The sequence below is a fragment of the Leptosomus discolor genome, chromosome 2, assembly GCF_034619465.1.
Source record: "Leptosomus discolor isolate bLepDis1 chromosome 2, bLepDis1.hap2, whole genome shotgun sequence".
NCBI classification, from domain to species: domain Eukaryota; kingdom Metazoa; phylum Chordata; class Aves; order Leptosomiformes; family Leptosomidae; genus Leptosomus; species Leptosomus discolor.
The window spans coordinates 59,906,930-59,924,271 of record NC_141392.1 but is presented as its reverse complement, the minus strand read 5'-3'; the positions used below and the strand labels follow the sequence as shown (position 1 = coordinate 59,924,271).

At 39.2% G+C, this 17,342-nt stretch overlaps 1 protein-coding gene across 3 annotated transcripts in view; it reads right to left on the bottom strand.

Annotated features, from left to right (window-relative positions):
* Window positions 1-17,342, bottom strand: part of TULP4 (TUB like protein 4) — a 133,557-nt gene that overhangs the window by 26,118 nt on the left and 90,097 nt on the right. For all 3 annotated transcript variants that reach the window (XM_086461148.1, XM_086461149.1, XM_086461150.1), the window contains exons 4-6: window positions 10,437-10,617; window positions 7,754-7,888; window positions 3,714-3,880 (exon numbers count right to left, since the gene is read on the bottom strand). In XM_086461148.1, the coding sequence (XP_086317274.1) occupies window positions 3,714-3,880; window positions 7,754-7,888; window positions 10,437-10,617 (483 nt within the window). The remainder of the gene's footprint in view (window positions 1-3,713; window positions 3,881-7,753; window positions 7,889-10,436; window positions 10,618-17,342) is intronic.

Sequence of the window (17,342 nt, the reverse complement as noted above, 5' to 3'; positions counted from 1 at the left end):
GCACATCAGATGAGAAACTCTGAAGTGACAGAACTGGGTTGCAGCATTTCCGGTAAACAATTTTAGCGAGACTGTAAACCAGTCTTGAATGAGTTGATTATTCTCATGCCTGCTTGATACCAGTGAAAGGCTGTGAGGATTTAACAAATAAGGTAAGAAACTAACACTCTTCCAATAAAAAATTTATGACCAGTAGGGCAGCCTGCTGTTGTAATCACATTTTTAAAGGTTGAAAAAGCAGGACCATGAAAAAACTGCCAACTGAAAGAACTGGGCATATTTTTGGTACATCAGGTTGGTGTTAGTGTACACAGGGGCAAGTGTAGCAAAAGCCAAGTTTTACAGAAATTGATAGTGTATTTTTTAATAGTTATGCCTTTAAGAAATGCTCTTTCTATAAAATAAATAACCAGTATTGACTCTTTGGAGTCACAGTATGGACCCAGTTTTCATAGAATTGCTTCCAATAAGACAAAAGTCTGGTCTCACCTTCTGAAGTCCCTTCTGAAATTTTGTCATCACTCTTTCAAGGTTCAAAACAGTTTAATTCTGTGTAGAAGTTCAATATTTGCCGAACCCTTACCGATGTTTTTTCAGCTCTTCACACTATATTCTGCAAATAGATTCTTGCAGCATGTCAGGGTGGCAGGCTGAAGCCCCAGAGCAGGGAACAAGAGAGACTGTTACACTGTGCTAACTCTACCACTCTGTTTATGAATGTTATTTTTCATGCAAAGCTGCACTCACTTGAATACTTCTAAACAAGTGTGATTTCCCTATCTAGGGTTTTATAGTCAGCAAACTAGGTTTATGAATTATAAAATCTGACACTGACAGTAAGAGCTTAAGAGAGTTAATGAAATGAGACAGAGGATGCCAAAACCATACTAAAGCTGGAGGAGAAGGTGGCATATAAAACACCTTGAAGGGATCCATGGCAACAGCCATCATCAAGATGAGTAACCCGCAGTACCCAAATCTACTCTGCCTCGGGGTTTGCAGTGACTTTATGTTAGGTAACATTCCAGCCAAGTTGCGTATAAATCCTATGTCAGTTTTAGACTGAGTTTTGTTATAAACAATAAAATCTCTTGCTTCCTCAATATCCTAGCAAAGACAGGACAGATAAACATCAGAAACAAAAACATTTCAGTATATTTTACTGATAAATTTTTCAGACATCTGCTTTATCAGAGAGGACCATGTGGAAAATCAGTTTCACACCTGTAATCAACTATTTTCTATGCTCATTGCTGCTTTACTTTTTTTTTTTTTTTTTTTTTTTTTTTTTTTTTTAACCTTTATATTCAGAACAGTGCTCATTTGGAATAAACATACTTTCCCAGCCACACATTTGCTTGCTTCAGAAGGAACAGTTTTAGCAGAAGGGTTCAGGATGAGGAAATTATTTTCTTTTCTTCAATTCTTTTCTTCAATAACCAGTGATGAATTTTATAAAATCCCATCACAAGGCTGACTGTCATGGTACAGAAAACTAATTCATTTGCTCTGATGAATTTGTCATCAGACAAATTACTGGGACCACTGACTCACTTTGTCATCTTTGCATATACATCTTTGGAGCAGAGGCACAGAATAACAAACGTGACTAGCAATTTTTTTTCAACAGCGGTTTTTGTCTCGTTTTGTTAGTGAACCAAATACTTAGCAAAGTTCTAGCATACCTGTCACTTAGCTGGTAATACCGCTAGACCAGCATTCAAATACATAGAAGCATAAAGCCCACATAGGCAGATACAGGTGTCCTTCTGCAGCTAGGTAAATATGAATTTAAATGCACTAAATAAAGAGAATAAACACTGACTAATAAGAGAAGAGGAGTGGCTCTAATTTTAGGCAGGTTTATGCACACGTTTTTTTAATAAACGTAAATGTATCCCTTGGAATGTTATTTTTATCCTGGTTTCCCAAGGAAATGAGACTCCATGATTGTGCTATTAAGTGGTGGTTGCCACACCCTGCCTCCCCCATCCTTCACTTCCAACCTGGCTTACAACTTCTGAAGCTGCTGGCTTTTCATCTGAAGTTGACAGTGGAGGAAGACATCTCCATGACATTAAAACGCTGCAATTGCAGTGAAAATTAGCAGCTGGAAAGAGCAGAGAGGCTCATGTTCGTATTTTCACTATGAGAAATACTGCAGTATGAACCTGGCAGTTACCTGTTCTGCATGACCTGTCAGTTGCCCTGTAAGTACTCATATAATGGCAGAATAATTAGACCTCAGGTCAGCCACAATATGTGCCTTCTGCCAGCTGATTAAGTACAGGAGAAAGGAGAAGAGCTGAAAATATGAAAAGAAGTTGGAGGGACATAGGGAGAACTAGAGGAGATGAAGGTATTTAAACAAAGGAGAATTTGAGCCTACTGGGAATGAAGCAGTAAGAGGAGCCTGCTCCAATGCTCAAACCACAACTTGGTTTCACAGCGTGACACCAGAGTGTTACGCCACTTCAAGAGCTAATGTGGGACACTCAGTATTCTGGTACTGAAGTAAGAGAACCAGGTTTGCTTTTTACCTGGTCTGGGAATAAGTAACACTGGTATAAATATGTTTTCTCCAGACTCAATCCAGAGAGGAAAGGGCTGTGCTACTTCGCTGAACGGGGTATGTTTAAGGCAATAAAGCTGCGTGTACGGATAAGTCCTTCAGGTACCTAAATCAGGATTAGATATTGCTGTATGTATTTAAGTTGGCTTTAGAGACCATTATTTTGTACATTACAAAACTAAGGAATTCCATCTATTCTAATTAGAGTGCTAACGTTAATAAGCACAAGTTAATGCTAAATATAAGCAAACACAAAAGCTTAGCAGCTGGTTTACTATGTCATCCTTTTGTATCCATTCCAGATCAGGGTACTGAAAAAGAAATCATAATAAATGGTATAATCATTAAATATAATTAAGTTAATATACCTACAGCATTTTCCTTCAGTTTAGATTTCAAAGCTATCATAAATTAATTAAGTTTCACTAGTAACAGTCAGAAATCAGAACGGAGTCATCCCTATTCTGCAGAAAATACAATGAACCATAGAGAGACATTCAGTTGGGTTCTGCAATATCAGCGAAGACCTATGAAGCATGTTGTGCTCCTAAGCAGCACACAGATCACGTGTTGCTATTTACTTGTCAAGTAACATGACCGAGGTTACACTGAAAGTCTGTACAGAAGGTGGGAACAGAAACAAGATTTTCTGATTCAACCTCCTCCATCTGATGCCATAAAAAGTAAAATACTGCATCAGATCAACTGATGGTACATTAGGAAATTACAGCAATAACAAACAGAATAGTCTTGTAATTATGATACTGGACTTGGAGTGTTTTTTCCAGCTTTTGGCTCTGCTGCAACATCAAGCAAGTTATCTGATTTTTTTCTCCTCAGTCATCTATCCGTAAACAACAGAATTTCCTTTTTCTATCTTGTCTGTTCATGGCCCAACAATTTTGAAAAACAGACTGTTTCTCATTATATATTTGCACAACACCTAGCACAGCAGGCCTTAGAATCAGACGCACTCTTGGATGTCTACCTTAATGCAAACAACAATTATTTATAGAGCATTTTTATTGTATTTTAGAATGTGTTCAGGACCACTTTCACATTGCAGGTTTATACCAATGAGCTAATGTGGGAAAACCAGGTCAGCAAAGCATTGAGAACTGACTGAAAAAATACCTCCTACCTGCACAGGTGTCTCCAGAGTGTAGATATGTTCCCCGCGCACATTGTAGAACTTGACAAGTGCGCTTTTCAACAGGGAACCATTGCTGAGGTCAACCAGCTGGCTTTGCTTCTCCATGCCTGCTACTGCAAGGAGGTCTCCTTGTGTACACCACTGTACCACCACATCTGAAATCACAAAGACAGTTTGCAATAATCACTGATTAGAGTCAGCAGCAACAGTATTTTCAGATGCTGCAAGGTGACCTGAACAGCTAAACCATGCTCTCAGAAGTTACTTAAGCACTCAAAAACCTAAATACTTTCATTGAAATAGTAGCAAATATGCCGCAGATGCACTTCCAAGAATGACTATTTCATAAACTACAAAAAATGTGTGAAAACCATTCATTTTTCTCTCTCTATGGTGAGTCCAGAATGTATCAGTGGTTGCTCCTAAGCACCTAAGGACAAGAATTTATCAGAGGTGTTAAAACTGATGTGGAAGATCCTCTGCACATCTTTGGAGTAAATAACTGGAATCAAATTAATATGTGGGTAAGTAATAAGAGTATTTGCCTGGAAAGGCCTACAGTGCAAAAAAGCAGCATATCTGGCAATACTTCATGTTCTCACTGGCTGTGAATATAACTTTCAGCATAACTCAAACTAGGGTTATAGTTTAGTACAACATCAAACTAGAAAGACTTTTGGATTTTTGTCCATAAATACATATGGCCTCCATGTCATAGGTTTTCTTTTGACACCTGACTTGTGAAAAACTACTCATCTGTCTAGCAGGAGTTTGCCAGAAGCACACAGGCACTGCGTAGTCTCTCATATATATACATGGATATGAATATACATATCAGTTACTTCTACAGGCATCTCATGATGAGTAACACCCACAGCTTAATTTGGGGATGCTAATTTCAAACCCTTATATGCTCCAGCTCTTTGTCACACTTCAAGAGCACTAAACCAGTATTTTGTGTTTCTGCTTGTATTTCAGAGGCAGATTTGCATGTGCAAGGAATACTGAGCTAGTCTTTAAACCTTTTTACTCTTAAACCAGAGGTGAAAGGCAGCTATTTTGTGCTGAGACAAAGTGAAGGTAAAGACAAAACTTTTATGCTCTGGGATACTCAATCTGCCAAGAACCTTTTGAAGACATTTGTGGGCGAGAAGCTGTCTTCAAATGAAGAAGCAGAAGAGAAATGAGAGTTGGCAGGAAGGATCTCAAAATTGTTTCAAGTTGTCAACTTGTCATTTTCAGGGACTTTTATGTGCAATTTAAAATGGTTTTGTATTATTTCAACTTTCTGATATTTCTCATGGGAATTATGCTTCTGTACATATCAGAGGCAAGAAGCGTGTTCCTCAAGATAATTTTTCCACAGCTAGGCACTGTATGCCTCTTTTTTTCCTCTTAGTCCTCAGCCCTCTAAGTAATCTACAATGGGATTTAATTCATCTTTCTCAGAGAATATAATGATAGGCAGGTTAGAAATCAATGAGGCAAGCTGATCAACTCCACTTCTGGTAACTGGATTAACTACACAACTGCCAAAGTGAAAAACCAGTTTCCTTTGGATGTGTCTTCAGGTAAAACTTTCAGTCGATGCCCATACCAAGAGGAAGAGGAGTGAGTTTTCTCTCTCTCACAAAACTCCTAGAATTAGGCTGCTGCAAAGGCAGCGAAGGGGTGGATGTGGGCTGCAGCATTCCCCCCACCCTGGGACAACATGGCTCTACAGCATGCTTCCACTGCCAACAAGGTCTTCAACGATTATCGAACCTTGATGTGAAATAGCTCAACTGATAACTAGGTCTCAGCTCAAGCACAGAGATAAAAAAATCACATGGAGGTTTCATCTAGGTTAACCATCTGCAAGTGAATCAGTGGACTGGAGTTATCCCTTCAAAACTGCTTGCCAGCCTCTACAGGCATGTATATCAGCAAACCTTGAATAAAGGGCACTCTAAATGTGCAATAGCTCTGCAGGTAGTAGTTGTAGCTAACTAGCACAACTAGTACATGTAGTTCAGCAGTTCTGCAGGTAGCAGTGCACTGAGAATCACTGAGTTAAAACATTCAAAAAAAGAAAGGATACAACTGAACTGTTCAGGACCTCCACTAGAACTGACAAAAATTCCTGAAGTGTTCAAGCTGGATGAAAAGAACAACTTGCATTTGGGTAATCAAATTCTCATCCAACAGCAAAAGTTTTTCTGTATCAATTTAATACAAATATTCCTCATAAAATGACAGCTACGCAAAGCTAGTAGAGTATATTGTTATTGCTTTAAATAGTTTTATAGTTGCCTGCTTTAAAAATACATTGAGTAGCCTACAGCAGCCCATAAAGACAAGGACATCTGCTGCAGAGACCACAAAGCAGTACTTTGAGATTTCAAACAAAACTACATGAATTAAGACTTGCAGACAATATTGAAGACCATCCACTCCCAATAGAACACCACGTGGTTGGAGAGGATGCAGACCCTGAGCTGGGTGGTTTTGCACATACTTGCGTGTGACAAAAACCAGTAAAATTACAGTTACTTGGAAAATAATAGTAAGGAGATATAGAAAATGTGTACATCTATATAAAACTGTACGTAAAATACTTTCCACTGTACAGTGCTTCAAAACAAGACAGTGATTTCCCAGTTACCTTTCTCTGTCTCTGTCCCACACACACTCCCTAACCAGAAAGATGTTGCACATTTTTTGTCTACTGATGAAAACAATATAGTCCAGTTTACAATTAATAAAAATATTTCTACTCTACCCTGTACATTAATATTTTTCTAGCAGAAGGTGATGTAATTAAGGGATCTTTTTTTCCATTAGTGAAAGACAAACAGGACAGACATCCTCTGCAAGACAGAGCCCTGTAACTCTGAACAGAGAATAATACAGGGTTTGTTTCTCCTACTGTTTCCAGCTGAAAGCTAGACTAGATGACAACTCAAGACTATCCCTACCCTAATTACTATAATACTGTAGAGATGCTGAGCAGACCTGTTGGTGGATATCACAAGAGCTTCTCTAAATTGGTTCCAGTTTCCTGGACTTTAGGTGTCCTTTCGGCTGAAGAAGTTTTCTGGATCACAGGCTTGCCTCATGATGCTACATTTTGCCAGCCACGCACTTCTTGTGTTGGCACAGATGGAAGCAGGAGTCGAAAAGAAACCTCAAAGGTGATTTTTTACCTCCTAAGACTACCCTACATAGTGGATCACCCAAAAACTATTGGGCTGGTGTTAGGGCAACTTTTCACCAAAAATAGCCCACTGTTGCAGAACAGCTAAAAGTCTGCTCCAACAGCTTTTTTTTTTTTTTCTTCTTCATCTAATATAAAACTAATTTACCTGTGGAAATGAAAATGAATCAATGGAATCTATATTTAAGGAAGTGCTTATGTGTTATAGTGAATTAAAACGCCTCTGCAGGCAAAGCACTGTAAACTGTACACTGGCAATGTAAGGGGCTTTCAATGTGAATTAAATATTTTGCATAGAATACTGATTGTACAAACATTCATGCACATCACTTTGCAAGATGTATAGTAATTAATCAGTGGAATTTTCCTTCTCTCAGAATAACTTGCCTCTTGCTAATTAATAATTCTAGCAAGTTTTCAATATTTGTGAGAGTCAAAGCAGCACTGGGATTCATACCTGGTTACCAAAAGCATGGGAGGAGACCTTACGAATTACAGATGCAAAGGAAGTGTTATGTAGCAGAGGCATTCACACAAAGAAGCATAAACATATTAGCACATTCAGCTGAAAAACGGCAAACAGATCAATTGCTCTACAAAACTGCCATAAAACCACGATTTCAAAAACGAAAATATTTTTTCAAACACAAAAACTCTACCGGCCAAGCACTGCTCTTCCACCAGCAGGTGTCACTGCTGGAAACGGCAATAACGGTGCCCGAGTGCTGCTGGGTTAGGAGAGACAACTGCAAAAACATAACCTGGACACACATCATTAAACAAACAAGAAAAACAGAGCAGAGGAAGGGGGTGAAATGGCTTCCTTTTGTACCTTTCAACCCTGAGCGGATGATAGTAGGAGACAAGTCATCATAATTGTTCATTAAACTGATGTCTCCCGATGTGAAGCTGACAGTAAGTAGTGGCTTGGTGTTCTGCACCGGGACTGGATACACAGCTGGTCCATCTGCAAAAACAAGACTCTGGAGTGAGCAAAAGGCAAACAACCAGAAGTAATTACATCCAGGCTGAAATACGCTGCACTTCAGCCTACCGCCATTAGGTGTGGTTCCAAGCCTCAAACTCAACCTGCATATTTTCGCAAGGTCTGCGGGCAAAAGCAAAGCAGTTTTAGCTAGTTAGCTTAGCTTGTCTGCTTTTGTGAAACCTCTGTTTTTACTTCGTGAATTTTTACTGCAGTATATCCAAAGTGATTTATGCACATACTATGATGTCATACAGTGGTGGTTTTCAATCTTTCTCCACTGTCAGCTCCCCAAAGTGTCCACAAACTGAAAACCTGTGCTATGGAAGGCTTCCTTGGGACCCAAGTTGAAAATCAGTGTAATGAACAATATAATCACATTAATAGCTATTTGTTAGATACACTTTCTGCTTGGGCAAGTGCTGGTGACTCCTCCTGAAGTCACATGGAGGCATTACAAGAATTTCTAAGAGAACATATTGACCTTTCACAAATTACTGTATCCTAAATGTTAAGAGCTAGGCAGCAGCACTAAAAGTCACCTGCCATCCTGCATAAAAGGATCCAAGGCACTCAAAGGCAGAGATGTGCCCAAATTGAACATTTGCCTTTAAAAACCATTTCTGCAAATTCTCCCCTCCTCTGGACTTATTTTTCAGCATTCACTGAAATTCCCTTGTTCAAATACTTCATGACCAATATCACCACCTGTAGCATTCACTGTTTAACTCTTTTTGTTTACAATTTCTGACAGGAGATGCCGCTGGCCCCTGACAAAGTGCCTCTCAAGGCCCAGCCAGCATCCCTTCAGTCAATAAAGACGGCAGAGCCAGTTAAGAGTGGTATTGCTTCCTGAACTTGTAAAAAAGCTGATCAGAAAGCATTTTGGAGAAAGATGTCTAGCAATTAACATCGCTGTGTGTATATAATTTAATAAGAAAAACCCATCAAACTTCCAGTCCTTCCTACACATCTGTGTGAGTCAAAAGCTTGACACCTTCAAGAGGTTTATGCTGCATTTGCTCTAAAGAAAACACATCATGTTTGGGTAATCATTAAAATAGGCTTGTAGGCTTGTAACTAGTCCACCCACCCCCAAATTGACTCAGAAAAAGCTAGCACATGCATATCATTTATGTTCTTATCTGGGTACTCTGCAACTTCACCATCCTCCAACTGGCACCTCAGTACTAAAAAAACCCAACAAACCCCCAATTTAATGTTGTTCTCTGTCTGGGTTGAGAAGCTTGCTAGGAAATTTGAAATTTGTTTCTTTTCTTCTAAGGTAAAGAAATGTCACCCAGTACCAAAAGTGAGGCATGAAAGCCAAAACAAAACTCAGCTTTAAACGACGCTAACATTTTACCAGGTGATCACACTATCTTCTATCATTACTTGTTAAATACATATGCTTATTATATTGACATACATACACAATTCTGGAAAAGGTAGATTTTTGAACTGAATCCAAATTAGAGTTAAAACTGCAAGAGTCCTCAATTCAGTGGTTCAGATCTGAGATCCAAATTCAGAATTCATTTTAGCTAGTACGTATTTAAATTTCTCACTGTACAATCACTGTTGTATTAATTTAGTTGTTAATTTAGTTCAGACTTTATACACTGGAACACAGAAACAGCTTACCTAGATCTTATAGACTAACTGAACAGCATTAACAAGAAGTATTAGCACTACTCGAATAAGAATGGGGCTGACTGTGCATGGGTACCTAGGCGTCCTAGGTCTTTACTATTGATGATTTCCAAAGAGTTTAAAACCAAAACATTTCACCCAATGAGTTATATTTATACTTAAGGGGAGGGAAGGATTTATTCCCTCAAACTGGCAATGTGCTCTGAAGCATGGGAATTAGTAACTCCAGACAGCTCCAGTCACCCGTCTTCTATCCTGTGTAATTGCAGGAAATATTTTAATTTCCAATCCTTCTACGAACTTAGTGAGCTCTTTATGGCAGGACTCTCAAGGATGGGACTACAATAATGAGTATTACAGAAATCCTATGGAACAGAGATAAAATTAAAGATGTAGTACTTTCCTCCATGTCTAGTACTGGTGTCTTTTCACATGAATCTATATAATAACACACTAACTTCTGTGACTGCATTCTGACTACCTCCATACATACGGACCATCGCAATACCTCACATCTGCTTATCAGTGAAAACTGATATGCCCCTGTCTAGTGTTCTTTACTCATCATGACTAAAAACTTTGAGCTTTGTGTTGTTATTTCACTTGTGCAAATGCAGGCAGAGCAGCACAGATGAGGTATGACCTCAAGCCATGCTGCAAGGCTAGGGCAGAGCCGAGGACAAACCCACTCTCCCGAACTAGCTCTCTGCTCCATCCCCCATGCTACCTCCACTGGAATACACCATCTTTTGGCTTCTACCAGCTTGAAACTGTGGCCATCCTGTTGTTCTAGTACAGCACGACAACTCCCTGGCGTTCGAGATGCCTTCGTGAGTGCTTGCAAAGCTGAAACCAAAGGACATGCACACAACACTACCTTGTGGTGGGGAATAGTCATCAGAGTCTGTGTCGCTCTCACTGCTGTCTTCCACCAGGAAGCTGGGGTAGTTCCAGGACATGCTGAGGATGCCATCTGACTCGTGAAGGAGCACGTGGGCCAGCATTCGGCCATGGCAGTCCATGACGATAACCTGTCCATCAGCAGTGCCAAAGAGTACCTGAAAATAACAGAATAGCCCTCAGTCCCACCACACATCAGTCGCTGGACCCTCCTTCAAACTCATCTTGTAATTAACTAGCTACACTGGAAATTAATTGAAAGCAAAGCAGTCAGGAATGTGAAATGGTGCCACAACAGGATACCGAATTGAAAGATGTATATAAAGAATGAATTTAAAGCAGCAGGGTCTAGAGGTAAGTGCCTAAAATCTGTGAGCAAGTAATGTTTCACGGTGGGGTGCATTCTGTTCACTTTAGTATGACCCATTACACTTTATTTGAACTTGGCCATTACTACAACTAAAATGAGCTAGGAGAAGGGCTACCACAGATTCGGCAGTATTCTTGGATTATACAGAAAATTCTAAAATTGGTGGCAGAAACCATGGTATGCATCAGTCATAACAATACCAAAAGGCGCAGCTGACAAAAGCGAGGTCTTAGCAGAGATTTCAAACAGCTTTTGAGAAATAGAAAGCTGAATAGAGGAGGACAGGTAATTCAGCTGACGAGCTGAGAGAAGGTAGGAGAATGTCGTCCAAAAACAGAGGCAAAAAGCAGTATGATCAGTCAACTGGAAGTAATTATTATAGCCCAAGAGGAAGGCAATACGTTACATGTTCAGGAAGAGATGAAGAACAGCTTCTACCCACCATTTCAAATACAAAATGGATAACGCAAGTTTTTTTCTTGCCCCTACACTACTCCATAGCCAATGCACACTGACTGAATTCAGACTGACCGGAACCTATCATTTTTTTAAGTAAGCATTTTCTCTCTTGAGGCTTTAAGCAAGTTAAGATCCTGAATATTCGATGAGTTTTAGAAAAACATCAGGAAATAAGGATTAATAAATCCACAAAATGATAAATGCATTAGCCAAGGCTGCTGCTATCACATAATTCCATATGAGGCAAAGCAAGTTTAAACACACTCATCGAGTTGAAAACTAGCCAGCACTAAAAATGAAGCTAAAAGGAAGGTGAAAATCTTATATCTGTCCTTCAGTCTACAACCTATTTCCAGTGCTCGTAAGTGTAAGATTCCAACAATTACATGCCCAGATCAAAAATTTATCTAGCCTTCTATCTTACCTCAAACAGTGGTCAAGTGTTTGGGGAAGAGTAAAAGAACAGCATGCACTGAGCAGGCACCTCCCCTGCACATGCGTGTAGCTTCAGCAAAAAATACTCCCTCTTCCTTGATAATTGATAATTGCACTTGATAACCTTTACCTCTTAACACTAAAAGAAATACAGAATAATTGTTCCTTACTTACATTCTCAACATTGGTCACAATTTTATAGACCTCTATTATCTAATCCCTTAGTCATCTCTTTTCCAAGCTGAAGAATAACAGCTTACTTAGGATATCCCTGTATAGCTGTTCAAAGCCTCCAATCACCCTTCTTGACCTCTGCTGTCAGGGGTCTTGCTTTCTATCTTCATTCTGAGATGCCATGCCAGACTTGCAGCATTCAAACCGTGTACCGTATCAGACTTGCACAATAGTACTCACCTAGGAAGCAACTGTCTTGGTTGCACTTTCAAAAAAGTTTCAGAAAGAAAGCATGGCTTCAGAGGTCTCAGTTAAAATAAGAAGTACTAAAATTTTTCCTGTGATCAAGGTGATGATCAGGAAACACAGAAGGTTGTAAACTAGAATAGCAGTTTAACAGAGGAACTCCCGTTCAGTCATTAAAATCTTAAGAAAATCAATGGAGTTGTTTCACATTATCAGAAGCAATGAAAAACTGTATCCGGCTGCCTTAACTGTAATCATTACATGTTACAAATATTTTTGTGTTAAATAGCTGCTGGGTTAAAGCAGCAGCTAAAGTTTGCTACAAGCCTCACATTACTATTCTTAGACATAAAAGCAAGAACTCCACCTTTGTCCATCTCATACTCCCTTCCCTTGTGGACCTTTATTCTAGTCTTCTTCCACTTGTATCATCCCATCTCCTGTCACACTTCATTATTGCAACTGTTTTTACATGCATAACCAGTGCCACTTCACTATCTACCAGAGCCACTTTCATTATCTGCTTTCAGAACATAACCACTCTCCTTCAGATCTCTACAGAACAAACTTCTTCTACAAAGCCAAAATCCTACCGGTTGTCATTGCAAGCTTCTCACACCACTTTCAGCCCACTCTATAGACTGGCTTTTTAGCAGTCTCCTAGGAGTTTTATAACTGCAAAATATCCAGACAAAGCAGGTGAAACTCTGCTATTTCTGAAAAAAGCAGTGTAAGAGTTCTGCTTCCTAAAATCCTGTAGAAACACTTTACAATTGGGTAGGAGCAAAATGTTGGACCTCATCACCCAGAATCCAGTCTCATCTCAGTCTAAAGCTAATTCTTCCAAGTAGCACTGCCCCCAATTAACTTAAAATCATGAAGTAATTTCCAATTCAGATCAGAACAGCTGCATGTGGGCATCTTAATTCTTGCACTGGAACCTGAGAGCGCTCTTTAGCAACATAGAAATGTCAGAGGGCATTCTTCATCTCTTTAGCCAGGCTGTAGGTTTCAAGGAGCAGCTTTAAGTTTCGGGGTTATTGTAGCAATACAACCTTTAAGATGAAAGCATTTATCAGGCTGATAGTCCTGCTGGCTGAACTCCTGCTGAAGCTGTAAAAATGTCTAATGGTGTTATCATCCATAACATTACTCAAGTTATAAATGCCACACTCAAGCTACTTATGTCAGATGAATAAAACTCTCTTGACCTTCAGAAAAAAGGTTGAGCCACAGGGTATGCCTGAAGGATCGACCCGATAAATTAAAAGGTTGTATTTCAGCCACCTAAATTTGTATTTTCAGGTATTTGCAGATCTAGAAAGTCTGAGGGAATGTTGGAAAAAGGTAATGAATAAATTACAGTAGTTTGTTAACCTCTGAATACAAAAGCTAAATGATAATAATAGTAATTAAAAAAAAAAATCCCAAGTATTGATTTTGAAGTGGTTCTTTGGCCCCTTGCTCTGTTGTTCTTCTCTTGTCTCATCCCCTCTCCTTTCATACTGTTCATGATTTCAACTGTTTTTACATGCATTACCACTTGTAGAATTGCATTTATAGAATTATGCTTAATCTGATAACAAAATACCTAAAATCACCCAATACATTCAAAATGTGAGTCAGTTACACAGCATAAATACACCATTTCTTTACAACACGTATCAAACATAATGAATCCTGCACTACAATGAGGCTGTAGATGATCAAAGGCCATACAAATGCAGAGCAGACTCCAATAGTGCCCTGACGCTGTATGCTTTGAAGGGAAAACTGTGATGAACAGCATTGGGGTAATTCACACATAGTTTTCTAAGCGTACCAAGAGCTGACAACTTGGGTTTGGTCCTGAAGCACAAGTGTCTCGGTTCTCCAGGAAACCAAAGCTTGGGGTGATTCCTATTTACTATAAGAAATCAAAATCCTGAAAAACACCCTTCTTTGAAATCAGCTGACCTCTTAACCTCTGGCAACTTGTGATGAGTTTCACAAGCTAGTTTTGGCAAATAAAAAGGTTTTTCACCTAAAGGCTTTTCAGCTAAAAATAGTTGTTAAACTATTATCCATGAAACTATCATTCAAGATTGCAATCCCCTTAAATGCCCAAGATTTCAATGACTCTTCAATTAGCGGTCTGAAATATACCAATTCCTAAAAGACACATAGTAATCAAAAGATGGGGTATTCTGCTCCGAAGTATTAATCTCATGAGGAGATGAATATTAGAACAGCCAAGAAGCTAAAAAATTCAGTCCAAGAGGAACAACTTGAACCTCTTCAGTGACTTTGCAACATGTGGATCTGTTGTGCTGCACTGTCACTATTCCTGTGATGCTGTAATGTATCTGGACAGACACAGTATTAGCAGAAAATGGTTTGGCTGCACAGAGATCAACAGAGCTACAGCGGAGCAACTACAGACCTGGTGCACTGAAGGTCCAGCTCAGGCGGCCCACTACTTCCTAAGAGAATTATAATTTACTAATAGCAATGTTATTTTTGCACAAAACATGTTTTGTTGCTATTTAATTTAGTTTAATGTAAGTAAATTGAACTCATCAACAGTGAGAATGCTCAAGCTTTATGTCCGTTTGAATATACTAATTCCCAGTAGGAAAGGGGGAGACCCTTCCATCTCACCACATTTGATTATATGCAGTAGCTGAAAAAATTCAATTGTTATGATCTATAGACTTAAGTCAATGAAACTATGCTGACTTACATCTGCAGGGAACTAGCTAGTGTCCACTCCTCCGTCTTTGCCTGTCCTCATTGTCAAAGAAGCTTTCCAGAACTACAGTCACTTTGACTTTTATATCAACCGAGGCTAATCCAATCCCAGCAATAATGTATTCAATGACTTGATGTATATATGAGGGGTAAAAGATGGAGTTATTTGCTGTCTCAGGTTTTGGTTGTACAAACTGAACAGTCAATACTGTTACAGAAAGATATTGATAAAACAAGATGCTCCCTTCACGACATTTATTACTAACACCAAAGGTTTCTAACGTTGCTGGTTAAACAAAACTCCCAGGAAATCTTTACATCTTTACAACATGGGCCATCATTCAGTATCTGGGCAACGACCAAGCCTTTGACTGAAGCTCAAGTTGAAATATCAGAAGCTGGACTTGCCATAGCTACCGGAAGAAATATAAAGCCATTGCAGGCTACTTCAGGACGGCACTTTTAAAGTGAGAGATTCCAGTATTGTGATGCTAGAAGGTTGGAAAAGGAACATCCATCTGCTTTACTCCTGTTGGCTCGGGATTTTAAAAAGAACTTCTCTGACATTTTACAAAGAATGTACATCTGACAACTGAGGGAAGCAAAAAACTTCACAGACTCCGCTAATTAAAGCAGCATTGAAAATCAATGTAGTAAACTCCATCCTACTATAATTTGATTATTTATAAACCAGAATTTTCACAGAAAGACAGAACTTGCCTGGTAGGACTATGCAAAGTGCATTAACAGATCACATTTTAATTCCTGGATACACTGAAATATTCTGAAAATTAATGTCATCTGTCATGAAATCTCAGGTGCTCTAATACTCCCTAAGGTGTGGCTAAGTTGCCAGTTACCCCACTGAGCAATTTCTCAAATCATATCTCTTCCTTCTCCCATAGGATACTCGGCACCTGGAAGGATAAAGTGGCCACATGAAGTTTTTTCTTAGAAAGGCAGAGAGTTAGATCTTTACTGGACAAGTCCAGCAAACTAAGCTCTACTGGACATGAAATACTCAAGCCTTCTACAGCCCTACATAATACAAGTAACTGTATGTAACCTGTAAATGTTGCTATTTCACAACAGCAAATATTTTAACCAGCAGTATTTTAAAATAAAAAATAATTTTAAACATAATGACATAAAGGGAAACCCACTGTCCCCATTTTTATAATGCAAATTGACTACTTAGTCTTCCCCTTTGTGGACTGAAACCTGCCCAGTTCTCCCTGTGCTGTTAATCCATCCAAACACAGTAAGCGTAATCTGTTGTACTATGCTGGGGTTTCTACACCTGTCAAATCATTCATGTAGAGTATACATCCCCACATCCCCAAAGCACACACGCAGGTATTTCTGTTAGGAAATCCTAAGGGGGTCCTATTTGCATTGGAATGTGTTGACTTCTTCAGAACTAAATATGTCATTTTGGCTATTTTTTCTAGACATCGCTTTCAACGACACATACAAAGACTTCCGAGAGACTAGTGAGTCATGATCCCCCCCTGGAAGAAACATCCTACCCAGCTCTTTTCAGACCAGTTTACAGGTGTTTTGTTTTTCCATGTTCCATTTTTGCTTTAACCAGTTGCAAGGTGCAGATGTAAACCTTATTAGCATATTTCTTGAATGTTCCTAAATCCTTTTCTAAAGGTATTGCAGGAGAACAGTGCTGCCTTTCAAGACTTAGGACAGAGATGTGATTATTTCTGCTAGCAGCAAAGTTAGTTTATATTCAACAGCCTTCATAATCTTTGGATGTACCAGTCAGGCAGAGAGACTTGCTGCATTTCAAACTAACCTGTTCCAGGACTTCCTTTTAATTTCCTCAGACTCAGTGAGGAGTTTCTTAACAGTGAAGTAGTAACCCAGGGCAGAAATCTCATCAACATCTTGTGAACAAGTAAACCACGAATGATCTCAGAAAAACTTACTCTTTTAGTTTTTAACATTCTCCAAGGTCATACTTCCAAAGTGAAGGATTCCTCTTCCACCTGCCCACTTTGCAAACCTTTCTCTTTCAGCATTTTGTTTTACTCTTTGCCTTTATGGTACCTTTTCTGTTTGGCACACACATCTGCTGAAACCTTGCTGCCATTGTACCAGGCACTAACTTACCCTGCATATCTCTGCATTTGCAGGCACCTCGTCTGATGTTCTGTTTCACTGACATTCCCCTTTTCAAAGTTTAGACCTGTCTTTATGCTTTTTCCTTCAGCCTCCTCCCCATCTCCCGCTAAAGGAAAAAGTCAGCTTTCTTCCTCAGGAGTCACATCCTCCAAAAACACGAATAAGGCCAACTGTGTTTGCTTTGTCAGAAGATGCTGAACAGCTGAAGGAAACCGAATTAGTTCTGTTTGACCTGATTTAGCCATCTAGACAAACATTAGTATTCATGATAGGAACAGCCTCCTCAGTCATCACCATAATGTCATCATACTAATAGACATAAATCTATTTTGC